Below are 27,279 nucleotides of genomic sequence, written 5' to 3'. Positions count from 1 at the left end.
CAGGGCCCAATACACACATAACTTGGTGTCTTCCTCTTTGTTGTGGTGTACTGAGTTCTGTTTGTTTCTGCCTGATTTGAATCTGATTTACCTCACACCAAACTGCATGTGGAAAATCTTCCTTCAGGCCAGAAAGGACCAGCCTGGCTGAAGAGAAAGTGGCTGAGAAAAGGAATGAGAAAGGCACATTCTCTTTGCCTTTGTTGGGTGTCCCCTGGCTCATCTTTCTCAGGCCTGGGGTGTACCTGCCTCTGGTGAAATCTCTGACAAGAGCATGCCCAAAAGCAGAATTTGGCTGTGTGTAGCCTGAGGAGAGAATTGTGTAGGGGCATAGGGCAGACTTGACAGATCTTCCCATAGAATGAGTGTGAAGAGTAGCTAGTTTCTTATTCAAGCCAAGTTTGGGAAACATTGGACAATTCACACAAAAAACACAGATTCTACTTTATTGATCCTGGTGGGGAGGTGATCATAGTGATGTAAGCCTCCCTTTGCTTCAAGGGTGCCCATCACCCCCATTTTGTAGCTGCGGAAACTGAGGTTAAGCTGTCTACCCTGAATCACCAAAGAGCCTACATCAGAGCCTGCAGGATGGGGCAAGCTGCAAGGGCTTCCTCATCTCAGAGAACCCCCTCGCCTGATGAGATCTCCACAGAAGGGCTTGACGTGCCCAGGCTCCAACACCTGGCCTAGACTCCTGGCCGCTGGGGGAGGTGAGCAGCTTGGAGAAAGTAGACTCATGCTGGGTCCTGCGCTGGTCCTGCCTGGACACTGAGGGGAGTCCAGGAAGGTTGGCCACCCTGGGGCTGGGGGACTGTGGGCCCATGGGAGGCCTGTGCTCCCCTCAACTGCGCTGAGGTACCAGACTCAAAGTAAAACAAAGTGGGCACTCCATTATCATCATCATCAATTACATTTGCTACAGGCCTCAGCATCTCCCACAGGTGTTTGTAGCTTTAAAAATGGATTTAGTTTGGGCTTGGGGGTGTGTGGTTATCTGACTTCCATCTTAGTCTTTTATTCATGCTTACTTTTAGTGTTCTAATAAAACAAGCCCACAACACAAAATGTTTTGCACTCAGATAATTCTGCATGCCAAGAAGCCAAGCAACAGAGAGCAGCAGCACCACAGAGTTAACACAAAATCAAACTCTTCTTTCACAGGGAGATTAGAGGAATAATTGTAGACCAGGGAAGCGCCCACCAGCCTGAGAGAAGCCAGGGAGACTTGCTGGCTTCCAAGAAGAAATGCCCGCTAAGGGGCACCAGTCTTCAGGCCTAATAGGTACAGCACTTTACAGTTTATAATGCATGTCTTCACACCATTATCTTGCTCAGGCCTCCTCAAACCCTGTCAAGTGACAAGTAAGATTAGCTGGTGGAAAAGGAAACCAAAGCTTAAAGAGATCAAGTGAACAAGCGGAGGGAATGGAGCAAGGGTCTCCAGGCTACCCCAACACCTGGTGAAAACTAGTCCTTCATCCTTCCCCAGCTCCTGTGGGTTTTACATTCGTCAGGCCTTTGGTACCCAGACTGTTTCTATGAATATGGGGCCAGAGGACCCCGGTGCTCACCTCAGTGAAGGCAGGATGCAGAGGAAGGGGAGAGAAACCCCTTTTCCCACACCCTGCACAGCTCACCCCTCCCCCAGTCTGGTCTCGCTTTCTCCATGGACAGTGTTGTTTAGGGCAAGAATCTGCAGGCCTCTCTTTCCTCACCTGTAAAATGGGGAGAAGAGCATCTTGCCTTCAATCCCTCTCTGGGAGCTTGGCAACCCGGGGAACAGTAAGACGAGGGGATCAAGCAGCCAGCCGGTCAAGTCAAGCCTGGCACAGCCTCCTGTCCTGCTCTCTGGGGGCCTCCTGCCTTGACAAGGTCTATGGCTGGGTGTCTCGCTCTGGTCTCAGGCACCTAGCATCACCTGGGTGTGTCAACAGGAGGAATTGCAGGTGAAGGGATCAGCATCATTGCATTGACACCCCCCAAGGTCAGGTGCCAATGGCTGCAGGGGTGTCTGCTGCCAGGTGAAGGGAGGTCACCTACTTATGTTCCCAACTGCAGAGTTGGCCAGGGGACAAAGACTGTCCACCTTTGAGCAAAGGGGCTTTGCTCCCTTATCCTACAAGAGCAGAGTTCTAACCCCACCTTGTTTACCCCATCATCAATCCAGTGATTATTTAATTAAACACAGTTTCGTCTACAAATCCTCCCTCCCCTCCTTTTTAAAATCCCTAACACACACTTAGCCCCAGGATCCCAGATAAACTCCTCGGATGGAAATTTCATTTGGAAAGTGTTTCTAGCTGCAGCCTTATGATACCTCACTGGTTTGGGACACTGGCCCCTCCCTTTGCAGGGAGAATCTGCTGCCAGGCCTTGCAGACCCTTTCAGACACAAGCACCAGGACACTGGGGCTCAGCATCTGCCCAGGTGTTTTCAGGAGACCTGAGTGGCAATCAGGGGGCCAGGTGGGCAGAGTGGAGAGCCCAGGAGTAGCTGCAGAGTGGAGGCTTTGGGATTGACTCCACGGGATTCAGGGAGCCCATGGCCTCCTTTACCCTGCCTCACCTGTGTCTTCCAACCCATAACAGCACCTGATCCCCATCCCCTACCCCACCCCCATCTCCCCACAGCCCCCACACCCAAGACACTCAGCAGCACTGCAGTGAGGAGAGGAGACAGAAATTGACCAGGAGGGCTCCAAAACAAAGGAGCCCCAGGAAAGTAAGGAGTGCCCCTCTCCCCCCAACTGCCCACTACTTGGGATTGCTCACAGAATGAGATGTCTCCCGTGAAGGGGATGGAAGGGCTGGTCCTAGCTGGGGGTTAAACCATTGCCTTTGTGAGGATAGACTCATGCCCCACATCTTTGTTTCTGAGGCGTGAAGAATGATAGCACAGGTGGAGTCTGGGTCCTGGTCTCACTTGGGACTGGGTTGATGGAGTCTGTTTTCCAAAGGACAAACCAGGAGGAGCTGGTTGTGCCTCTGGACCCATGAGCAATTCTTGGGCCAAGAGCCTCAACTCTTAAAAATTACTAGCTGCAAAGATCCCAATATATTTTTTGTTGTGGTTGCATTTTTAAATGGAGATATGATTTAGGCATTTCTTAGATCAAAATATTGCCTTCCAGGGCCCCCAGGGCAGTGTGCGCCTGTGAAGCCTGAGGCCCAGCTGGGCCTGGGCTCAATAGCCGGATGCAGAAAGGACTAGTCGCTTTCTTCCGTCTTTTGCCCCTAGGCATGTTTAGGCCCCAGAGTCTCGGGGAAATTCCGGGTGTGGCTCGAAGGGGTCTGTCTTGCAAGGGGCACCCGGCGACCGGATGCTAGGCCAAGGGGCGCGGGCGGCGACCCAAGGCCACCCTACCGGGACCCCGACCCAGGGCACGGCGTGGACCCCCAACAGGCGCGCATTCCCGGAGCGCCACGCGACCGCCTAACTTGTGCCAGGGCACGGAGCGACCGCGGGGAGGGGCGGCAGGTGCCACGGATGGACCCGCGCGCCCCCGGGGAGTGAGACGGCCTCTGCCACCCCGGCGGCCCCATTTCCCTGTCCCGGCGCTCTGGCCGGAGCCCTAGGACTTCCGGAGCCCGGCGGCGATACGGGGAGTTCGTCCCAGGGCAGCCTCGGGGCTGGGGTGCGGACGGCACCACACGGACGGCGGCAGCCGGCACCCGGGCTGGGGCGGGGGGTGGCCGCGCTCCCGCAGGGGCGGCGGGCGGGGTGGGTGAGGGCGGGCTGTTCCCTCCCTTCCTCCTAGTCCTGCAGCCAATTAGACGGCCCCCCTCGGGTAGGAGGCGTGGGGCGCTTCATAAGGCGGCGCGAAGCTGTCACCCTGCGAGCAGGCTGTGTACCGCCAGGCCAGAGCCGGTGCACCGCACGCTCGGGCGGTACGGACGGGAGCGCGGAAGAGCCATGGCCACCACCAACGGGGCGGTGGAGAACGGACAACCCGACAGAAAGCCTCCTGTCCTGCCGCGCCCCATCCGTAACCTGGAGGTCAAGTTCACCAAGGTGAGTTGGGCGCCCCTCCCACCCGACTGCCGCGGGGCTCCGCACTGGCAGCCTAGCTCCTGGGCGGCAGGACAGTACTCGATCAGAACTGGCGGGGACCAGGGGCCGCAAGCTGGGAGCTCCGCCACTCCGCGCGAGGGTACACCGCGCTGTCAGCTGCGCGCCCTCGGCCGACCTCAACCGGCGCTCCTGAGAGCGAACCTCTCCACCCCGCCCGGGCGGTTCTCCAAGCCTCCAATTGCCAAGGGTCCCGGGAGTAGGTTTAGGGGGCCCGTGCCCCGTGCTGGCCTGGAGTGGCCGCGCGATCCGCACCCCCGGCGAGCTCTGGCGGCTGGGCGCGGCGCTCTGAGCTTCAGAGTCGGACGAGCGAAGCGGCGCAGCGCCACGCGGTGCCAGGCTGCAGCCCGGCGCGACTCCGACGTGCCTTGCAGGACCCGCTTTGAGCGCTAGCAGAGGTGTGCGGCCGGTGTTGGCCGGGTTCGCGGTGACCTCCCTGCAGAGTGCGGGGCAAGGTTTCCGCGGCTCAACAGATAGGGCTATGAGAAAGTCAGTGGGTTCCTGGGAACACCAAGAACCACTCGGAGAGGACAGGCCACCTCGGGGAGTTGCAACTAGAGGACTCGGGAACATGTCATAGAGAGCAGCGGGAAAAGCTGTGCTAGCTGTAGTTAGGTTAGCAGTAGACCAGAGGAAAGGGGAGGATGCTCGCTTGGTAATTGCCCTGGAGTCAAAAGGTCCTAGGTATTCACAGACAAGGAACACACTCCCCGAAGGTGTCAGAGCTGGGCCTTTGGAAGTCGAGGGTAGCCAGGCGGGAGCGCCCGGGCCCCTCGCATCGCTGAGGAGCCAGACTGTAGGCTTTCTTGCGCTTAACTGCCGGAACGGCGCTGCGTCTGCAGAGCTGCGAGATCAACTACCTGGGACAGAAAGCTGAAGACGGGGAGGTCCCAGGCGGTGGGTGAAAGGGACAGGGAAGCAGGTGGTGGGGGAACGCTGCCCACGGGACGCCCGAGGCTGTTTGGGGGTGCACTACTCACCCAGGGCCGGGATTGGGGCACTAGAAGGGCAGAGGCCCAGAGCCTGGTTGGATTCCCTCTGTTCAACTTCAGCTCCTTTGGTTTTGCATCCTATCCGTAGCCCACCCCCCAACGCCAGCTGACCCAGCACTTAGAAAATTCCCCCATCAATTTTACCTTCAAAAGTAGTAATTATGTCTCTCAAATAGTTTTAATCAAGCGGAGAAAGTCACAGGCCGCTATGTGTGGCCTTCACATTTTGGTCTCTTGGCACTTCATTCCTAGTATCTGGCTGCTCCTCTGATCACATGACATTTAAATTAACTGTTTTCGGAGGACTGTAAAGGCTGGAGATTATTTTTAATGTAGTTTTCTTAGTGTCAGCCTCAAAGAGAAAAATCCAACAAATTCTGGGAACAGAGAGGATATTACTTTAATTTTTCAGACCCAACACTGTGATGTTGGCCTCTGTGGTACAGTTCTGTTTTTTGTTTTATTTCATCTTTTAAACTAGCTTTTGTTTTAACTGCCCTATAAACCAGGAAGGAATTACGTTACCTTTGACTTTTTACCTTCTTGAATCCTATCAGACTCCAGCCAGGTAGGGGGTGTTTACCTCTTTCTCTGTGATTCCTTATGACCATTTAAAAGCCTAACTGTAGCCTTAGGGAAGAGGATCTTAGAAGATTCCAGAGCAGTGAGTGTCTGTTGTCCTGGAGGATCCCCTACTTTACCAGTTGAACAGAATTGGGTGTGTGATTAAGGCTGAAGCAAGGCAAGGCAGGTATGATGGATGGGCTGGTGAGCCAGGATTCTTAGGGGACCCCCAGACAATGATGGCCCCAAGTCCTGGCCTCCTCCCCTGTCCCTGATCCTGGCCTTCCTCTGAAAACCCTTTTGCCCCCTTTGCAGCTGTGAGGCCTAGGCAGGCTGCGGGGCCCAGGGTGGACAGCCGTCTCCCCGGCTCATAATGTTTCGGGAGCCTCCATCTGGAAAGGGAAGGAAAAGAAGGTTGAGGAAGCAAGAAGCAGGAGAAACAGAATTGCAGAATGGAGGCACAGGGCAGGCAGTCCCGAGGGGTGGCATGTATAAGCCCAGAATAGCCTATTATTTTTAAAAACTGACTCATGGTGCTTCTTGCTAATGGCGGACACATCAGAGCGGCCCTGGCCTTGAAGGTGCCATTTGCCAAGGTAGCCTGGCTTCCAGAAGACGGCTTTGTCCAAGCCCCTTCGTTTGGTCTCTTAGTTTATCACTGGACTCTGTAGGGGTTAGAGTGTGTGATTCTGGGGGAGTGGAGTGTCCCTCTGCAGAGTTCTGAGATCACATTCCCTTTTCCTTTAGGAGATCCTTTTCCTTTCCTTATAAAATTTCTTCTAGTAACAGAGCTCCTCTTTAAGTTTTCCTAGTTTGTTGAAACACCTGTTTTATCTCTTTTATGAAAAGTAAAATTCCCCCAAATCATTTTCTTTGAAAGAATACCCTGAAAACATACCTCCTTTTGAGGTCAGCTGAACAGCCTGAATGTCCAGTGGAAATAATGACTGGATGTGGAGTCAGCAGAATTCATTTGTGTGTGCTCCGTCTTCACCCCCAGTCTGGGAGCAGCCGTCTTCTCAGAACAGCTGCAGTTTTCTAGCGCAATCCTGATTCCATGCCCATCCTGTCCCTTCAGTAAAATGTGAATTCCCTCTACAACTCAAAATAGCTTTATTTTTATACCTCCGAAAGGTTTGCTCCATATAAATTCACAAGTCAAGGGGAATAATCCTTTTGCAGACCCTTTGTCTTGATTTGGGGTCCAAAAAACACAGCCAGCATTTTTGGCAAGGCCACCCTCACTGACCCGTTCCTTATTTATGTTTTGGTTTGGTTTCAGTGGAGAGAAAATCAACAGTAGAAACCATTTACAAGATTACTTACTAGTGTAGTATAAAGAAAAAAAGTTTGCTAAATTAGAAACATTGTGATGGGAAAATATGGTTTAAGAGTCGAGCAGTCTGAATTTTTTATTTTGCCAGTTACAAAGGACCACGAATTAAAGTCATGAACGACCAAATGAATTTTTTTTTTTTGGAGATGCATGCTCGGAGATGAAGTATAACAGACATTCATCATCGTAATCAGTTTCCACCTCCCCTTATTTATATTTTCTGCTGCCACCATCTCATTTTCCCTCCCCTGTGGAATAGATACCAGGAAGGACCTGGAATCAGCAGTTTTCACTGCCCGTCTCTATTATCTAACCCACGAAATTTCATCTTCCTCCAAATGGGCCTCTCTTCCTTGGCTGCCCTTACCTCCCTGTGCTCGCCGAACTCCTCTTCTCCACTTATTAATTTCTCACTGTTACTGAGTGATTACTTGCTGGATAGCAAAAGTGAACTCTTGGATTTGGTTTCAGCTGGAAGAATAAACCTGTAATTGTAGCCTGGCCTTCCTCACACCCTTCCCTGGGGGCCCTAGCCTCCCGCTGAAGGCGCTGAGTGTCCAGAACTCTGATGGGCACATCCCATCGCGGGGGGGAGGGGTACCCTCAGCTTTGGATTCCAAACTGGGGCAGGTGGGCTCTGTGTTTTTACCCACCCAAAAAGCCTGCCTTTTGAACCTGGCCCCACAAGACGCAGACTTCCCAGCATCCCACAGGGCGTTAGCAAAACAGATCAACTCCCAGATGGGGCTTCCTTCCTGATACACTGCAGGGTGCGGGCAAGTAAGCCCATGACAGAGAACATAACCAGGCCACCCATTCCATGAAACAAGTCCCCACTCTCAACCGTCATCGTCGGGGAGCCGAGCACTCCAAATGAATAAGGGTCGCAATAATCGGAATGAGCCCCTTGTAGTGACACGATGCTTCATCTGAATGATTTGGAGAGAAGTAAAATAAAGTCAGTGGATATAGAGATGGAATCTGATAAGCTAGTTCTGTACTTAGAAATTATTGGCTACTTTTTATGTGATGGGACTGCTTCTGAAGTGTGTCATCTGTTTCCGTGGCTGGTGTCTTATGGATCCTGTAATGAATGGGCTGGGATGACGAGGTCCTCACAAGCTGGTGCAGCGGAGGACAGAGTTGGGACCTCCATCCCACTTCTTTTCCAGAATCCCTTCTCTCTTTTAATGTGATGCTTTCCAGGTGATTAGGACTTAGAGTGAACTAAGAGTAAATAGTACATATGTTTCAGTGAGTGAACTTAGAACCTGTTTTTCGTGAGTCTTTCTTTTTTAACTTTGACTTCTGGGCTGTGTTCCCAGCCAAGTGCTTTTTGTAGGTTAATTCTTGGGTTCTGGTTATTAGAGGTTATCTGCTATCTGGCTTAGTTATTAATAATAATGTTATTATATTTTAATAATAAAATATTTTATTTTAGAGGTCCACCCTGCTTCATCAAGCCCAATGTGAAAATAGACAATTTAAAGAGAATGTGGGGAAACGAACTTTGGCCCAGTGGTTAGGGCATCCGTCTACCACATGGGAGGCCCGCGGTTCAAGCCCCGGGCCTCCTTGAATCGTGTGGAGCTGGCCCATGCACAGTGCTGATGCGTGCAAGGAGTGCCGAGCCACGCAGGGGTGTCCCCCGCGTAGGGGAGCCCCACGCGCAAGGAGTGCACCCATAAGGAGAGCCACCCAGCGCGAAGGAGGGAGCAGCCTGCCGAGGAATGGTGCTGCCCACACTTCCGTGCCGCTGACGACAACAGAAGCAGACAAAGAAACAAGACGCAGCAAAAAGATACAGAAAACAGACAACCGGGGGAGGGGAGGGGAATTAAATAAATAAAAAATAAATATTTAAAAAAATAAAATAAAATAAAAAAATAGAGAGAGAGAGAGAGAGAGAGTGTGTGTGTGTGTGTGTGTATGTGTGTGTGTGTATGCTCATGTCCATTAAAAAGGACTGAATAGTTATGGTCAGAGCCTTGTCTAAAGCTGCTTACATGCCCTTCAGGGACAGGCAGATTGCTGTTTGGCACTTTATATATGTATATATATATGTACATAAACCTATCTAATCTTCCTCCAAATTCTATGAGGATGTGAGTTTCGATTTTCACCTTTTATTAAATTCAACCTTATTAAATTCTGTGAAACTGTATTACTGTGTGTGTTTTTTTAAGCATGGTTTTAGCAAAAATTCTAAATGACAATAACTAATTCTTGAGAAAAATGTATTAAACTTCAGGAGCCTTGGATGCTCCTTTTCCATCTTCTTGTGGTTAGCCCTGCGAGTCCAAGTAGGCTGCTCTTCTCCAGGTCTCATCTATAGATCTGGGGCGGGTGGACAGGGGAGTGGAGAGAGTGGGTAAGAAGGCAAATAAGATCCTGAACATGTTAAAAGTATACGATTTTGATTTAAACCTAATGCATTACCTCTTTCTTTCTTGGTTAGATATTTATCAACAACGAATGGCACGAATCCAAGAGTGGAAAAAAGTTTGCCACATACAACCCTTCAACTTTAGAGAAAATATGTGACGTGGAAGAAGGAGATAAGGTGGGTAAATCTCCCCCCTCACCAAGTAATTTAGTTACAGAGAACTAAAGGATAAGGAATGGTTTGGCTTAGCTTCAAGACAGACTGGCCCACACTCGGGCTAGACCTGGGCTACTCAGACACGGGGCCTAGAATGGGATTAATTACGACGGCTCCGCTGCAAACTCCCAGGTTGCTGTCTTTTAATAGATGTTTCTCCATCTATGAGGATGACCTCAGCTCTTCTTGTCACATGGCTAAAAGAAAGGTTTTTATCAGTTATTTGAACCTGGAAACATTAAAAAATCTTTCCAGAAAACATTTCCGGCTGGTATGTTTCAGAAAATGCAGCGTACCAGCAGGAGACACTTAAAAATATAGGTGTGCTTGAAGGAAAAAAAAAAAAACAGGGCGGCAGGTAACATGGGTCATAGTGTCAGGTAATTGCCTAATATCTTTCCAGCTGGAAACTTAAATGACCACCTAGAGCTGTTGTCTTAATGATCTTATTTGATAATACTGCGTGTATATTATTATCTAGACGCTCAAGGGCTTCTAGGTGTGTCCTTGAGACGTTTCAGTGTAAGTAGTTTTAAATGTAAGGGCCTAGAGTGCCTACAACTGAAAGCAGGAGGATTGCATCCAGTATCCATGTGGAATCTGAGCCTCCTCCTGACATAGAGGTGCAACGGACACAACCAGTCCAAGGCCCACAGAGAAAAGGTGGCATTGGAGTAGGAAAAATGGACATGGTGGCTGATGGATATGGGGAGTGGCAGGAAGAGATGAGAGGTGGAGGCGTCTTTGGGACATGGAGCTGCCCTGGATGGTGCTTCAGAGGCAATCACCGGACATTGTAAATCCTCCCAGGGCCCACTGGATGGAATGTGGGAGAGTATGGGCCATGATGTGGACCATTGACCATGAGGTGCAGAGATGCCCAGAGATGTACTTGCCGGGTGCAATGGATGTGTCATGATGAGGGGAGTGAGTGTTGCTGGGGGGGGGGGGGAGTGGTGGGTGGGGGTGGTGGGGCTGAATGGACCTCATATGTTTTAATGTAACATTTTTACAAAATCAATTAAAAATAAAAAAATAAAAAATCATAAAAAAAAAAAAGAAAAACACACAGGGAATGGACACAGAGAGCAGACAACTGGGTGGGGAAAGGGAGAGAAATAAATTTAAAAAAAAAATGTAAGGGCCGTTCCCATTCTCTCGGAGGATGGAGGGGAAACGTCAGCCTTGCCTTCACCACAAAAGCATGTGTCTGCGAGCCTCAGGAAATGCACTGTTAACCTTAAAGGAGAGTAGGTTATAGGACTAATATGCAAAAGAGGCTTGAGTCTTTATCCCACCAGCCATGTTTTATAAGTGTGTGGCAGGCAGTGGTTCCATGTGTACAGAACCTCCTCTGAGCAATGCCTTGTACTAAGCTGCTTAAAAAGGTGGTCACGCAGGGCTCAGGTGAAGATCTGAAGGTGGAGGGCCGGTGGGAGCACAGTGCTGAAGAGAATTCTGTGTTGGAGGTTCTGAGTTTGTGGCACAAATGTGGGGAGAGGGACTGCCTGATCCAAGCCAGAACCTGGGACAAGAAGTTAAGAAATTCAAGGCCCCAGGATCTTTGCCAAAGCTTCTGCTCACCTCCTAGTAAACTTCTGGCAGAACTCTGGGGTGGAAATTTTTTAGTTCCACTTATGATTATTTTTAAATGACAGAATCCAGGCAGGTCTCTGATAGTCATCATTAAAAGGTAAAAGAAAAAAAGATCGGTAAGATTGGCATGGGAGGGGTGGAGTCCCGCTGTAGGGAAAGAGGCTCGGAGTGACTGGGATTTGAGCCCATTGGTTGCCCCTCAGCAACCAGGGCCCCAAAGTCCATTTTCCTGAAAAGTATTGAGACGTTACTCTAAATAGCTCTCACTTCTTTCCTTCTAAAAAGAAGATTCTATTGTAATTACTCTATATGTGCCCAAAAGATTCAGTCCCTTGTCTATAAAATGATGCGCTAATTCCACCCCCACAGGACAGGATGAGGCTGAAGGGAAAGTCCTGGGAGACCTTCCTTGCACCTACCTGTCTGCAGGCTTTTTGCATCTGGTCAGCTCAGAGATGCTGGGAAATCCTCATTACCCCATTCTCACTAGTGGAACATAGTTCTCAGCTAGAATAAAATGTAAAAGAAAGACATTTTCCACCTATTTGCTGAACTGTGGGACTTTGTGTATTCAAACTGAGCTGGCAAATGGAAAAATCTTTCCATGCTTGGGTCACCCAGAAAAATACTTACCGTAGGTGATTTTATAACATGTTTTTTAAAAATTTTTATAACATTTTAAAATGCTTTAATTATTAGAATGAAACTTCATGCCTGGTCATTGTAGGCATCTTTGAAATACTTAAGATGTAAAGAAGGAAATAAACTGCTTGAAAGTCCCCATCTATTCAAGTGATTTTGAAGGTGGCTGCTGCCTCCAGCCTGCCTACCCACCTTGGCCTTCCTTGGCCACCTGTGGCCTTGTGACTGGTGAGGACCTTTGTAAGCTGACTGGCCCCCTCTGTTGTCTGGGCCCCACAGGCCGACGTGGACAAGGCGGTGGAGGCCGCGCAGGCTGCCTTCCAGAGGGGCTCGCCCTGGCGCCGGCTGGATGCCCTAAGCCGCGGCCAGCTGCTGTACCAGCTGGCGGACCTGGTGGAGAGGGACCGCTCCATCCTGGCTGTGAGTGTACACATGGTGTGGAGGGGAGATCAAGGTGCTGGTTTCATGTGGTGGTGGGTCCAGCTCCCAAGAAGTAGGCAGGCATCCATGCTCTTGGACTTCTCCCTTTTCATCTTTGAGTCAGACTTCTGTCCCTGCAGCCCAGCCTCTTGACCAAGAAGTGGCCTGTAGGATGTTCAGCCACATCAGAGCTTCCCAGATTTAGGATGTTCACAGATGACCACTAAGTGCTGTACTGTATCCTGGTACCTCCCTGGACATTTATGTATTCAACAGTTTTCTTTATATTCACTCCCTTTTCAACTTAAATTTAATGTCATTCTAAGTGACAATATTCATGAAACCACAGGTTTACTGTGAAAGTTGTACTTTTTTTTTTTTAACAGCATTAAAATAAATGCTGGGGAGTAGATGTAGCTCAGTGGTTGAGTGCCTGCTTCCCACATACGAAGTCCTGGGTTCATTTCCCAGTACCTCCCCAAAATAAATAAATGAATGATGCCACCACTTAACCTAGAAAAAAAATGCCCCTGATGACCTAAAATCATCCCATCTCACCCCTGAACTGGGCAGTGGTGGCTGTGTGTGGAGTGGTGGTATAAGAGCAGGATAACTTAGTTTTAGGGAATCTCAGTGTGAAAGTCCTGGGTTTAAATCCCAGCTCTGCCACTTACTAGCTGTGTGACTTTATACAGCTGGCTTAACCTCTCTGAGCATATATGTCACTCATAACCAGTGTCTAAGTAGTGGTTGTGAGAAGGATACATTTAAAATCCTTAGCAGATTCTTTGGCATGTATTAAGCATTAAATCAATGGCAGCTATTAGTAGTAGTAATCATAATAGTGCTACCTCTAGCTCTGTGCCCTCCTGGCCAGTCCTTTCTAGGCACCATGATTCCTCAGCTGTAAAATGAGGGTGTTAATTTAGTCCAGTTCAGGAGATTGGCCTGTGAAGGCATTTCTAAGTTGTAAATGGATTATGGGATTCTCAGATCTTCCTTTGAAGCAAATGACCAGAGGAAATCTTTTGCACCCTGCACATCCACCTCTTCTATGACTCAGACTCCTGCTTAAAACTTGTTCCCAACCTTGAGACCCAGTTCAGAGGGGAGGGGATCTCCATTTTGACCACTGATTTGGAAGAAAAGAGTGGTTTTCTTTCCTTGAGCCGAGGTTGGGAATGAGCAGTAAGTGACCACTTGTTTAAAGGGCATTTTTAAGCAGGACAAGGAAATCATTTTTGTCCCTGAATTTGTTTCGGAGGGGTGGGAGGGTTTGTGGTAGGTGAAGGAGCTTCTGGAACTCTCTGGAACTCTCCAGAACTCACGGATGCATTTCTCCGAAAGTGAGTCGCACAGAAACCCGAGCTCCCCTTCCTTCGCGTTGGCTGCTCTGACGTGTTCCCCCCGAATCACGTTGAGGGTAGCATCCTCCCCGACTAAGGGCTTCTCTCCACCAACCTCTGGTTTCTTCCTGCAAGGAAAGCCAGCCTCAGCTCTCAAGCTGCCAAACTGGCTTTTTCAAAAACATTTCTGTTTTCACCCAGCGTGAGCTCATCAGTCTGCAATGTCGGTGTGGACTAATAACACGCTGGAGAGGATGTGCCCTGGGCACTCCTCCCCGCCCCTCCCCCCCAGTCGTCGTCAAGAGCCAGTCTCACTTAGGAAATGGCAGCTGGAGAGCCACCTTCATTTTCAGGCTGTCCCATTGTCCTCAGTGCCTTGATAGCAGTTGGGTTATAGGAACCAGGACTGAGCCTCGCAAATCACTCTGCCATGGGGATCTCGCCGCTCACTGAAATAAGATCAGCTCTTTGCCCCAACATGAAAGGGACAAGAGGATGATTGGCAAATATGGTTTTCAAAAACCCCAGACCACATCACAGAAAGGCGCCCCTCACCCTCCACCTTGAGGGGGGTTTCCTGCATTTTCACACCGGAAAGTGTTTCTTTTGGTCACATTCTCATACTGTGTCAGTGGTTTTGACAGACCTGGGTATTTAGGTCTGTGTTTGATGGTTGGAAACAGATGTGGGGGAATCTGGCAGCCCCAACTCTTGGTCCTTGCTGAGGTACCCTGGTCCCAGAGTCCAGCTCTTTTGGAGAAAGACCCAAATAGGGGCTCTCCCTGTTCATTCTCCTTTTCAACCTAAGCCCCATTTCTGAGCACCCCTCATTGAAAACTTTGCCCCGATGGGAGTGATATGAGCAGGTTCCACAGCCCTTTCCTTCATTCCTTAGGATCCTTGAATTGCAATGTTGTTAATTTTTCAGAAGGTCCCTGTTTCTTTCTTAAAATGCTAGAGGAAATAAACATAGGAGTGGCTGTGGTTTATTTACCGTCGAGCTACAACACTTTTTAAAATATGTTGGTAACATAGTTAACACAAATTTCCCATTTAATCATTTTTAAGTGTACAATTCAGTGGCATTAATTATATCCATGATGTTGTGTGGTGTTATCACCATCCATTACCAAAACTTTGTCATCACCCCAGGTAGAAACCCATTAGGCAGTAACTCCCCATTCCCTCCCTTCACTGCACCTTCCTCCCCAGCCCCTGGGAGCCTCTAATTTACTTTCTGTCTGTATGAATTTGTTCGTTCTAGATATTTCATATAAGCAGACCTTTTTGTGTCTGGCTTATTCAGTCTGCTTTTTGTTTCTTTATTTTCTCTCCTCTCTTCTCCCTTTCCTCTCCCTCACCTCTTCCTCTTCTCTCTTCTTTTTTTTTTTAAGGAAATACCAGGAATTGAACCCACATGCTCAACCACTAAGCTACACCCACTCCACAATATATAGAGAGAGTTTTAAATTTATTTCTTCCTTCATTTTTTTTTATTTTCAGCAGTTCCAAACAGTAAATCGCAGTTGATTTCTCAGGTTTGATCCTGTGCACTCACCTGTATATCTTTATTTTTCTTCTCAAAGAATTTCCTGTCTAAACCTATCATGACCTGAGTTTTGCTTGGACAGATTCCCTAAGGTGAAACCTGACAAATTCAAGTTGTCACTCTAGTAAGCAAACTTGCCCTCATGGACAATAAAACATCATCAATGCTTGTTGAGTACTCACCGTGTCCCAGGCCCATTCCAGGCACTTGGCCTGCAGTATTTATTATCCCATTTCAAAGATGAGGAAACCAAGGCTCAAGAAAGTCAGAAACTTGCCCAGTGTTACCCAGCAAGAAGAGGTGAATTGGCTCCATGCCTGGACTCACCAGCAGTCCTCTGCCAATCATGCCCTTGTCCCATTCCAGAACAGGATCAAGAATCAACTCATGGTTCCCCTGACAGAGACACAGATATTTCTGGAATAGCCCAGCCCTGGAAATCTTTTTAGGTTATTTACAATAATTTGCTTCCCCTGGGAAAATAAAAGTACCAGTTTGGAATGCAAATCAGTAGGATCCCAAAGTACAGTGTTTGATGGTTGGAAACAATGTTGGGGCATCTGGAAGCCCCAACTCTTGTTCCCTTGCTGAGGTACCCTGGTCTCAGAGTCCAGCTCTTTTAGAGAAAGACCCAAATAGGGGCCTTCCCTGTTCACTCTCATTTTCAACCTGAGCCCCACCTCGGTCCCTGAGTGGCATCTGCTGGGGGAAGAATCACCACAGACACTGACATTGTCTTCCCTAGTCTCTACATGAGGGTTGCCTGGTGCCTGGTGGGAAGGTGACAGTCAGCATCCTGTCACAATCATCCCATTTTATTTATTTTTATTTTTTAGTTGTATTTTTCCCATATATCACCATATTCTTAACACCTTGTAAGAGAGGAACATTCTTGTATTTTTGTTATTAACCACAATCTGACCTACCAAAATCACAGTATGCTTTTCTTTTTTTTCCTTTCCTTTCCTTTTCCCATGTGCTCAACCACTAAGCTACATCTACTCCACAACATATATATAGTTTTTAATTTATTTTTTCCTTTTTGAATTTATTTTTATTTTTAGCAGTTCCAAACAGTAAATAGCACTCAATTTCTCAGGTCACTATTGTACAGTCCCTAGATTATCCTCTAGCTGTCTTTCAATTAACAGTAAACTCTCCCTTTCAGCCACAATCACATTTATAAATCAACAGTGTTAGACTCATTACAATGTGTTACCATCTACTCTATCCATTTCTGTATATTTGCAATCAACCTTATTAAACATTCTACTTACATTCAGCATCAGCTCCCCCATCATTCCAGTTTTTAACACGTTCATAGCCCCAACTGTGGGCAGCTGCTCTTGTTGGAATTTTAAGTATATTAACTTATTTACCCCTCACAGCAGCTTCAGGAAGTATAAGGGCTATTAGTAACATTTTACAGAGAAGGAAACTGAGGCAGGGAGCAGTTCAGAGACCTGCCCAAGGCAACTCAGCTAGAGCTCATCAGAAGTTGTTGTCTCTCGTTTAGAGAATGCTGGCCTCATCCGTGAAAGAAAGTAGCACTGGGCATCTACCTAGTGTTGCTGTTCTAGAATCTTCCCAGTTGCAAAGTGGGGTGGGAGGGGGCCGCTGGGTATAAAGACTGGAAGTTAAAAGGCTCAGCATCAGTGCCAGCATGTGGCTGACCTGGGGGGGACCTGGACAAGGGACTGGACCTCTGTTGGCCTCAGGCTCCATGCCTTAGAATGGGAAGACTGATGTCAAGCTCAGTGCTAGACCTTGGGAGAGAGATGATGAGATGCCAGCATGTGGATGGGTGCATGGTGAATCCCTCAACGCCATCTTGTTCCATTGACTCTCACAGGGATCCAGCCTGGGGCTCTGTCAATGGGGCCACTTCCTGCAGAGACGAATGACTGGTAGTGTCCAGGCTGGGCATAACTGGGGCCGCTTGTCTGAGAGACAAAGGAGTTCTCTTCCACCCAGGCTGGAAATAGAAAAGAATCTCCACCATTGAGCAGCAGCACTTGCCTTGGGTAATCACTGCCCGGGGTTGCTTAGTTCCGGTCCAGCATCCGGCTTCACAGCACAGATCAGGGAAAGGGGTGCTGCATCCTTTTGCTGGCAGGATGCCCCTGCTGGCCCGCATCACTCTTTCCATGGCCACACCAGTGCTCTGGCTGAGTTTGAGCCCAGGTCTGCCTTTTCTCCTTTGTGGAAGGCAAGATGGTTCTGAGCAGCAGGCCCCTCTGTCCAGCCATCTCAAATGCAACTAATGTTGAGTGCTTTCTGGGATTGCACAGCCCATGTGGCTGGGTTGTAGAGCTGAAGCATCAAATGCTAATGTGTGCAATACTTCCAATCAGCTCATCTCCATGTGGGTGGTCCCTTGTGGAACCAGTGCCCCCTGCTCTGGCCAACTGCCCAGCTTAAGGTGTTTTAAAATGCAAGTAGTCCTTGCCCATCTAGACAGAGCTTAATTTAAAATGCACTGCTTACATATGACTGTGAGGGCCACAAAGCTATATCCTAGAACTACATTCTTTCTCCATGCCCATTTTTAACAACTCAATAGTTAAAAAGCAAAGAAAGACAAATGTTTAGAAAATGGATGGATGGATGGATGGAATGATATAGCAAGTGTGACAAAGTGTTTAAATTGGCGGAGCTGAGTATCGACATGGGAGTAGGGGAGTACGTTGGATTTCTCTATATGAATTTTGTATCATTTTTGAAACTGCCTTGTAGTTTGAAATTACAGTAGGACCTCATTTTCCATGATCTCAACACATGCGAATTCAAGCATGTGCTATTTGCAATAGGAAAAAATAAAGACAGAGCAAGAGAATTAAAATTTTTAAAAAGAATTACTATGGTTAATTTTATTTACCCATTGTTACTAGAGTGTTTATTTGCCTTATTTCTAAAAGATGTATGATGAATATGTTTGCAAAGGAAATGCTTTCTAAATAATGGGATTCGCTGTTACATGTGATTTTCAACTTAAGCAAAGGGTCTTGGTATTGGTATTGGTATTGGTGGTGGAAAACAAGGTCCTACTGTATTTCAAAATAAAAAGTTTAAGGAAAAAAAATAAAAGATCATGGTATCTGAAATAGTGGTTATCTTGATATCACAGACCCTGGAGACGATGGATACAGGGAAGCCCTTTCTTCATGCCTTCTTCATCGACCTGGAGGGCTGTATCAAAACCCTCAGATACTTTGCAGGATGGGCTGACAAAATACAGGGCAGGACCATCCCCACAGGTAAGCCAAGCAGACCTCTCTCCTCATGCAGGGTCTCTCTGGGTCTCCCACTTCTCCCTCGTCCAGGTGGTCCCTTCAGAGGCCCTCCGGGTCTACCCAGGGCACCCTTCCCCAGTCCCAAAAACAGCACCGTGCCCATTCCTGTTCTTTCTAAGGAACTTCCCTTTCGAATTTGAATTAAACCCACTTCTTTGTACAATGGACAAGACTTGAAGCTGGCATGCTTGTAGACTTCTCAGTTTCTTTCTTGTCTTTTTGCCTCTTAAATTTTGTGTTTTTCTCCCCACCTTCTGTCTTGCAGATGACAATGTTGTTTGCTTCACCAGGCATGAACCCATAGGCGTGTGTGGAGCCATTACCCCCGTGAGTACACGGCTTTTCTAAATAGATTCTAAATAGCTCCATCCCATCTCCCCACCCCCATCCCCCCACCCCCCCCCACCCCCATTGGCCTTTGGAATCAATTTCAAGTATGTTAGGATTCCAGGGTGCCAGCATTGATTGAGCATTTCCTCTGTGGCGTGGAGCTTGGCACTGGAGGGATATCAAGATGACTGCTTTTGAGGGACCCTTAACTGGACCTTGAAGGATAAAAAGACTTGTTCAACTAGAAAAGGGATTTTCCAAGCAGCAGGAATAACATAGCCAAAGGAGAGAAGGGACATGGGCTACATAGAAGGAAATAGCAAGTGATCTTAAGGGGCCAGAGCTTAGGCAGGGGGAAAAGTGAGCAAAAGGCTGAGTGCAGGTGTCAGGCATTGTTGGACCAGCTCCCTGGGTGCCTTGCCTGCTCAGGAGCTGGGACGTTTTCCTCCAGCATCAGGAGTCTTGCAGGTGCCTGGTGAAAGCACTAGTGCTGTCCTTGGATTGGGGATGCCACGGGCTCCTCCAGTCATTGGGTGGGAAGCTGGGAACATGGTAGCAGCTTGAAGAGCATGCTGGAAGGCACTAGGGAGTACTGCCCCTCCAGCAAACATTTTTGGAGCACCTGCCACACACCAAGCATGGTGCCAGGGTGCCAGGGGCTGAGGACAATGATGTGAAAGGGCCCAACAGAAGAGTGGATTTGAAACCGTTTAGGTGATCGACTTGGTAGAGTTTAGTGGCTAATCCAGTCCTGAGAGTTGGGTAAGTCCTGCCTGGCATTTGGTATTACTCTTTGGCAAGATGAGGAAGACTTGGGAGAAGCAGGTTGTGGGTGAGGGGGAAGATGACAGTTATGCTGGGCATGTGAGTTTAAGGGGCCAGGGGATTGCCAAGCAGAGTCCCATTGGATGTTTGCATATCTGGGTCTGGGGCTCAAGAGAGAACTTGGCTATCGTTGGCAGTGGACAGCCTAGAGGTTTCCATCAAGCTAGATGAGGCAGTTGGGGGAGGGGACCACTCAAGTTGGATGTGGGCTATAGAGAGAGAAGAGAAGGTCTGAACCAAACCCCACAGAACACCTGAAAGCCCCACTGGGAAATCTGATAAGCCAGGGTCAATGGCATCCCAGGGGGTGGAATACATTTCCAGAAAGACCGTTGGTCACTGGGATCAAAACCTCCCTAGAAATGAGATAAAATGGAGACTCAAATGTATTTGTTGTATTTGCTCACTGAGAGCAGTTTCAGGGGAATTTCAGGTCCAACCAAAGCCAAATTGCTGGGGCAGATGGAAAGAGCTGAGTAGGTGGGTACAGCTTTTCCAAGAAGTTGCGAAGATAAAAGAAGGGGGAGCAGATATGGCTCAAGCAGTTGGGTGCCTGCCTCCCACATGGAAGGTCCCAGGTTCAGTTCCTGGTGCCTCCTAAGGAAGACAAACAAACTGAGCAGACATTGAGCAAAAACCATGAGCAGACAACTAGAAAAAACAATGAGCAGACTATAAACAAAAACAACAAGCAAGACAATGAGCAAAAGCAAACAAGCAGAGAGTGGATGTGGCTCAAGCAGTTCAGTGCCTGCCTCCTACATGGGAGGTCCCAGGTTCAGTTCCTGGTGCTTCCTAAAAGAAAATAGACAAGGAGCAATGAACAGATGAGCACAAACAATGAGCAAAAACAGCAAACAAACAGATGAGGAAGCCATCTTGGGAGGGAGGGGAATATTTTTAAAAAGATAAAAGAAGGGAGCTGCTAGACGAGATGGAGGCCAAGGGAAGGCTGTGTGTTTGCTTGTAGGGTTTTAGAGGTAATGGTATTTAGGTGTGAAGGAGCTGGAGTTGGGGGAAAGGAGGGGTCCCTGAGCACTATTGGGGAAATCCTAAAATAACTTCTGCTAACATTTCTGCATGTACATGGGCCTTGGAAACAGGGCTCTGGGAATGTTATCTACTGAGTAGAAATCCTAGGCAGAGCTAGGAGAGGGAGTCGGGGGGCCCAGAAATGTGAGTGGAGGAGCCTCCAACTGCCCTGTGAAGTCACTGCTTGTACACAGCCAGCTGTGCAGAGTTAGGTTTGCAGATCAGTCCTTCTGTTTGGCCTCCTTGGAGCATAAGAAGCCCAGTGGATTCTTTCGGGGGGACTGAGAGACAGGATCAAGCTAATGGCTTCTCCTGGAAACTCTTGGTTTCGTCCTGTCTCATCAGATATGTCATTTTTGAGTGTGACTTGAACCCTGGTTTCACCCCCTGCCAGCTTGTGGTGCGACTTCAACTTTATGTGCCTCAGTTTCCTCATCTGTAAATGGGGATGATATGACTATCTCATAAGGGTTTACAGGGCTAAAATGAGTTAAATTTCTGTAAAGTGCTTAGAACAGTGGCTGACGCCTAGTGATCCCTCAGTAAGTGTTAGTTCTTGTCGTTCTTCCTGTCACGGGTCTGTGGTTGAAGGATGAGAGAAGCATTCCCCAAAGTGTATTTCACCACACTCAGTACAGCATGGTGTGGGGAGAGGGGAGTTAATATCTATTCTGTAAGGAGAGAGTAAGATCTGGCAGCATCAGAACTTGGAAGAGGCAGGGCTTCTTCCTGCAGGACTTGTCAGAGCCTTTAATATGCTGATGGTATTGTAGACACCCAAAAGGAGAAGGTGGTGGCACACCCACAGCAGAATCCTCTTTGCAAAGACTTTCTATTAGCATCTCCCAGAATGCTGTCTGGGAAGCACTAAGCAGGAATACAATTTCACTCATTGAATACTCCCAGGTGACCCCTACCCAGTCTTAGTGCTCTAGGGCTGCTGCACCTAAAAAAGTACCACAAATGGGGTGGTTGAAAATAGCAGAACTTTACTGTCTCACAGCTCTGGAGGTTCTAGGGGACAAACCTTCCCTACCTCTTCCTATTTTCCTTGCTGGCCATCCTTGGCATTCCTTGGCTCGTGGCTATGTCACTTGAGTCTCTGATGCCATCTTTGCGTGTGTCCCCTCTGTCTGTTTCCACATTCAGTCAGGTTTACAGGTATTGGGGTCAGGACTTCAATGTATCTTTCTGGGGGAGGACAGAATTCAACCCATACTATACTCCTAACTGGGAGCATGAAAAGCAAGCATCTAACACAGAGGTTCTGTCAGGAATGAGAGGAGATGGCTGGGGTGTGGATGCTACCTCTCCCCCCAAGACCCTCTGTGCTCTGTCGCAGTGGAACTTCCCCCTGCTGATGCTGGTGTGGAAGCTGGCACCTGCCCTCTGCTGCGGGAACACCATGGTGGTGAAGCCAGCGGAGCAGACGCCCCTCACCGCCCTTTATCTCAGCTCTCTGATCAAAGAGGTAAGACATCCTTAAGGAAAATGCCATGTGCTGTTGAGAGCATTCCCACTCCTAGGAACCAGGCGGCTGCCCTGAGATAAAGCCTGCCGCCTGGAGGTGTACTGGGTATGGTGGTGCCGGCCTGGGCACGATTCCATGTCTCGATTGGCATTTGCCCCTTTTCCCCCTGCATGTGGTCGCTGATCTAGAAGAAACTCCGTTCTTCCCAGTGATCTGAATGAGAACACTAAACTATCGTTATAGGTTCAAACCTATGGTTTAGGACCAAATGTTTTGTCTAGAGACTTTGCAGGAGGGGCACCCGAGGGGGAACCAGATATTTGAGAGGTTCCTCAGGCTTTGCCTTTGCGGTGTATAAATGGCCCATTTTTCTCTTGGAGTGGGGGGGTCATTGGGGCTGGGGTAGCTGCCGCCCATGCAGGGCTCACCCTGGGAGCCCTCTGGCCAGAAGTCTCTGCTTGCAGGCCATTGTCTTCCCACCCCCCAAGGAGCCACAGCTCTGGGGAAACAAGCAGGCAAAAAGGCGACTTCCTTCCAGACTTAACAAGCAACAGAGTTTAGTCATTCTTTTGCCAGATTGCATGTAGCAAAGATTTGGAAAAAGAGACAGAAAGCAAAGGGGATAGGGAAAAGATGTATTCTTTTCCCTTCTCAATGGGACTCAGATGTACATCCTTTTTGCTTAGATACCAGCTTGGAACAGCCAATAATTGATGGTTTACCCACTTTCTTCTTATCGGCGGACTAGGATATGATAAATTCACATTAATTTGACCCATATCTTCTAAAATCACCACCGTTTAAAAACAGCATCTACAAGGACAACTAACCTTGTTTGAGTCACAGGGACTGTCAATCTGCTTATCATGCTGCTAAAAGTTACAACAAGAAGCAAAACCTCGATTCCCACACAAATTTGCTGCAGATATATCATCAGGTTTCCGAAAGCATGGTTCAGACCTCAAAGGAAAAGCAAAGGAAATTTCCATATTTCAAAATCCATTCAACTGTGCAATTGCAGAGCTTCTACCTGAATTTCAACTGAAAGTGACTAATCTGCAATGTAATGACTTGGTCAATGGCAAATTACAGGAGAGCTTAACAGAGTCCTGTTAATTCTTTCCAAGTGGCGATTAGTCTCAATTAAAATCACACTCTCGTGGATCGCTGTCAGTTTTTGATAGGACCTGTCTTTATGAAATGCTCTTTCCAAAGATGCAATGTGTAAAGTCTCATTAAAGATCAGTATGAACAGATAAACAGCATCTAAGAAAACTAGACTCCAGTGCCATGTCTTATCTTGAGTTTCTGAAAAAACTGGAGGGGTGGGAATGTGTTCTAAGTGAGTCCCTGGGGAGGGGGAGAACAGCAGCCCTACGTCCTTCGCGTTGTGTATGCTTGTTAGCAAACCGGCCTCATGCGTACACAGCATAGGACCGGGAGAGCAAACACCTGAAAGATGGTGGGTACGCCTACGGGAGGTGCCAGGATTGGGAACCACGCCTTGAGAACAAGTGAAGAAGTTTGAGGGTGTGATATCTTGTCACCATGGGGGAAATTGATGTGGCAGGGTATGAAACAAAAACTGAGGCTGGAAAGGGTATATGACCCGTGCCTCTGAGTGTTGGGGTACCTGCTATCCCTCTGGGGCTGGGGGCACTGCCTGGCTGGGGTGGGATGGGGTGAGCCTCCCCCAGGTCCAGCCATACCCTGGGCTGGCAGCAGAGCAGAAAATGAATCTTCCAGAAGCCCTGTGTGTGGGTCCTGGGGTGGCTGGGCTGACCCAGTTCAGGCTTCCCTGGTGGGGAAGGAGTGTGTTCTGCTGGTGACATCAGGTGCCCAGAGCACGCCCGGCCCCCAGCTGGCCCATCCCTGTCCTCTGAACACCATCTCTGTTTCTTCCCAGGTCGGGTTCCCTCCTGGTGTGGTGAACATCGTGACCGGATTTGGGCCCACAGTGGGAGCAGCAATTTCTTCTCACCCCCAAATTGACAAGATTGCTTTCACAGGGTCCACAGAGGTAACTCTTCTCGTGGGCTGTTAGAGGATGTGACAGTCACTACATTACTTCAAACCCTTGAACTTTTCCTTTGAGGGGCCAAAATATATTGTTTTCTTCTAAATTCAGCCACCTTTTAGTACACAGCAACCAGTAAAAAGTTACCAGTTATCAAACTAAACAAATGTCTACTAGAACCCAGAAGACTTAGAAGAAAAGATTAATAGAGGAGATAAAAATGCTAGGCATGCATACAGCAAACAACTTCACAGGTAAGGTAAAAAGATAACATACTGGGAAAAAGCAACTGTAATATATACATAAGGCTACTATCATTAATACGTGAAGTGCATCTACAAATCAGCGAAAACAGAGAGAAACCGAGTGGTGAGAAAATGGGTGACTCAAAAAAGAGAAACACTACTCAGTGAGCTTCATCTAGTTCCCTGGTAATCATAAAAATGCAAGTTCAAATGAAAAGCAGTTCTTTCCTATGTCAGATTAGTAAAAATTGAAATCTAGTTTTTCTGAAAATATGGGGAAACAGGCACTTGCCTGCACTATTCTCAAGGTGAAGGGCAATTTGGTAGCAATTTAAAAGAATTAGAATTAAAAGATTCAGAAATTCCATTTTGAAGACTTGGAAGATTACTTAAATATTCTCATGCACATTTAATGACATATTTCACAGTATGTTACAGTTACTCTATGAAATATTTTGCAGCCATTACAATAAGGGGGGCTGTAATTCTAACAAGGAAAGCTGTTTATGATCTATTGCATTGTTGAGGTATGAAAGAGCACATGCTAGGAAAGTATATATAGAATAAGATCCCATGAGTAAAATGCATGTATGTATACAAGTAAAAATGATCTGGAAAGTCCCGAGAAATTATTACCGCAGCCACCCTGGATTCAGTCCTGGGGTAGAGTGAGGGAAGATAAAGATTTTCACTCTTTACATGCATCTGTATGTGGAATTATATTTTTTTATTTCATGTTGGTTCTGTATATACAACATGAAATTTATCACTTTAACCATTTTGAAGAATGCAGTTCAGTGGCATTAATTACATTCACAATGTTGTTCTACCATTGCCACCATCCATGAGTAGTTTTCTATTACCCTAAATAGAAACTCTGTACTCATTAAGTAATAACTCCTGGTTCCCTGTCCCTCTGGCCCCTGGTAACCTCTAATCTACTTTGTGTCTGTATGAAATATTCTAGATATTTCATATAAGCAGAAATATGTGCCCTTCTGGGTCTGGTTTATTTTACTTAACATAATGTTTTTGAGGTCCATCTATGTTGTAGCATGTCTGAGAACGTAGAATTATGTTTAATGAGAATCGGGCTTTTTCTGTACTTAGAAAAGAATAAGGACCCCGATGTAATATGTGTCCCCATGCACCTCCCAGTTTAGTCCAACCAGGAGCCTGTACCATTCCCGTGGACCTGCGGGAACAGAGCTGCTGCAGCCCTTGGGTCAAGCCAGGTGGGTGCAGTTAGAGACCAAAGCCAGAATCCCACCTTAGTTTCATGGAAGCTGTATAACCCTGCCCTGGACTCTCTGCCAGGCTTGGGCCTTTGTATACGCAGCTATTGGACAGGAGTAGTGGAGGGGGCAGTCTTGGATGGCCTTTTCAGCTCTCAGGTCAACCCGTCCACCTTTGTGGGATGAATAGGGACTCCTTCAGGTACATCTGGCCACTGATCGGTGAGCTAGCTGCCCTAGTTTGCCAGGGCTGCTATACCAAACTCCACAAAGCAGTTGACTTAACCCAAAAGAATTTATTGTTTCACGGTTCTGGAGACCAGAGGCCCACCCCATCCAGGGGCTGGCAGGACCGTGCTTCCTCTGAGGTCAGCAGCGTTCTGGTGGAGGCTTGCCAGCAGTCCACAGCTCACTCTGCCTCTGTCCCATAGCCATCTGTCTCCATAACTGCATCCTGCTGTTAATTCATAGTGCACCCATTCTCTCCCCCTGGCCCCTTTGGTAGTTGCCATCTTAAGAGTGTGTTTACAGAGAACTGGCTCCTGCTTTTCCTTAAGGTCAGCTTCCCTTGCTGTCTCCTTAATTCTCTGATCATACCAAAGGGTCCCACAGAACCACCTCCCCTACTTTCCTGTTAGAATTTCAGAGGTTACCAGCAAGGGGTAGAAGAGGTAACTGGGTCCCGTGGTACCCTGGAACCCGTTATGAGACTCGCTGGGCCAGCCTGGTGGTCTCAGCAGGGCCGGCAGCCAGGACAGGTGGGTTTTGGACTCAGGAGCACCGGGGGTAGACTCTGTACCCACTCTGCCACTAGCCAACTGGATGGTCTTGGGCAAATTGCTTGGCCTTCTGGAGGCTCCCATTCCATGCCCGTATGTGGAGCTGGTCAGAAAGAGGATTTCCAAGATGAGGGCTGATCTATGAGGAGAAGAAGGAAGCCGCAGCCTTGGGTCACAGGAAGCTGGGCAGAAGGGCAGGGATGGCCCAGGACATGTGGCACCTCGTGGCCCCACCTCCAGGCTGGTTGAGAACATTCACTGGCATGCACATGTGGGCCCGGCTAGCCATGCCAAAGGTGTACAACCTTGTCTGTTTTTTATCCTGTAGGTTGGAAAACTAGTGAAAGAAGCTGCCTCCCGAAGCAATCTGAAGAGGGTGACACTGGAACTGGGAGGGAAAAACCCCTGCATTGTGTGTGCTGATGCTGACTGTGAGTTACCCTTCTGGGCTTGAGGGGATCCCTAAATCCCTCTCCCCTTCCTTGTCCAAATTCAGAGCCAGTTGAGGGAGAGATACGACAGGGATGTTTTCCCACCTTGGGTCATCCTGGCAACCAGCCACAGAGGCAGATGAAAGACCAAAGCGCCAGCTTCCTGGCTGGTGAACGGTCATGCTGGGATGGAGCATGGCTGAGCTGGTAGCCAGAGGTGCTTAAGAGTTACTTTTCCTCCTCCATCCCCATGGGGCTGGGGCCATGAGGTGGAGTCTGATTTCCTCCCCAGAGTCCCCTAATTATTTTCCCACCCCTGAGGCAGCACTTTCCGATAGTGTTTTCAGATTCTCCAAAGAGCTGAGATGTTTCTTCTTTGTCATAGGCTTGCCAAGTTGGAATGGGCAGTGGCAGCTCACATTTGAGAATCTCTTTCTGGACTGGAGGACTGTTCTCTCCACCACCACCTCTTCCTGGCACAGCAAAACCCTGCCCAGGAACT

General features: G+C 48.2%; 1 protein-coding gene across 1 annotated transcript in view; it reads left to right on the top strand.

Moving 5' to 3' along the window:
- The first annotated feature begins 3,824 nt into the window (after positions 1–3,824).
- The window catches only part of ALDH1A3 (aldehyde dehydrogenase 1 family member A3), a 40,520-nt gene continuing 17,065 nt past the window's right edge, over positions 3,825–27,279 (top strand). Inside the window, exons 1-8 of the mRNA XM_004462096.5 lie at positions 3,825–4,015; positions 9,423–9,527; positions 12,084–12,224; positions 18,247–18,376; positions 18,678–18,739; positions 21,942–22,070; positions 23,977–24,090; positions 26,675–26,777. Coding sequence (XP_004462153.1) covers positions 3,917–4,015; positions 9,423–9,527; positions 12,084–12,224; positions 18,247–18,376; positions 18,678–18,739; positions 21,942–22,070; positions 23,977–24,090; positions 26,675–26,777 — 883 coding nt within the window. The 5' untranslated portion in view covers positions 3,825–3,916. The remainder of the gene's footprint in view (positions 4,016–9,422; positions 9,528–12,083; positions 12,225–18,246; positions 18,377–18,677; positions 18,740–21,941; positions 22,071–23,976; positions 24,091–26,674; positions 26,778–27,279) is intronic.

The sequence above is a fragment of the Dasypus novemcinctus genome, chromosome 3, assembly GCF_030445035.2.
Source record: "Dasypus novemcinctus isolate mDasNov1 chromosome 3, mDasNov1.1.hap2, whole genome shotgun sequence".
NCBI lineage: Eukaryota > Metazoa > Chordata > Mammalia > Cingulata > Dasypodidae > Dasypus > Dasypus novemcinctus.
Note: the sequence above shows the minus strand (reverse complement) of the source record. Positions and strands in the feature narration are given on the sequence as shown.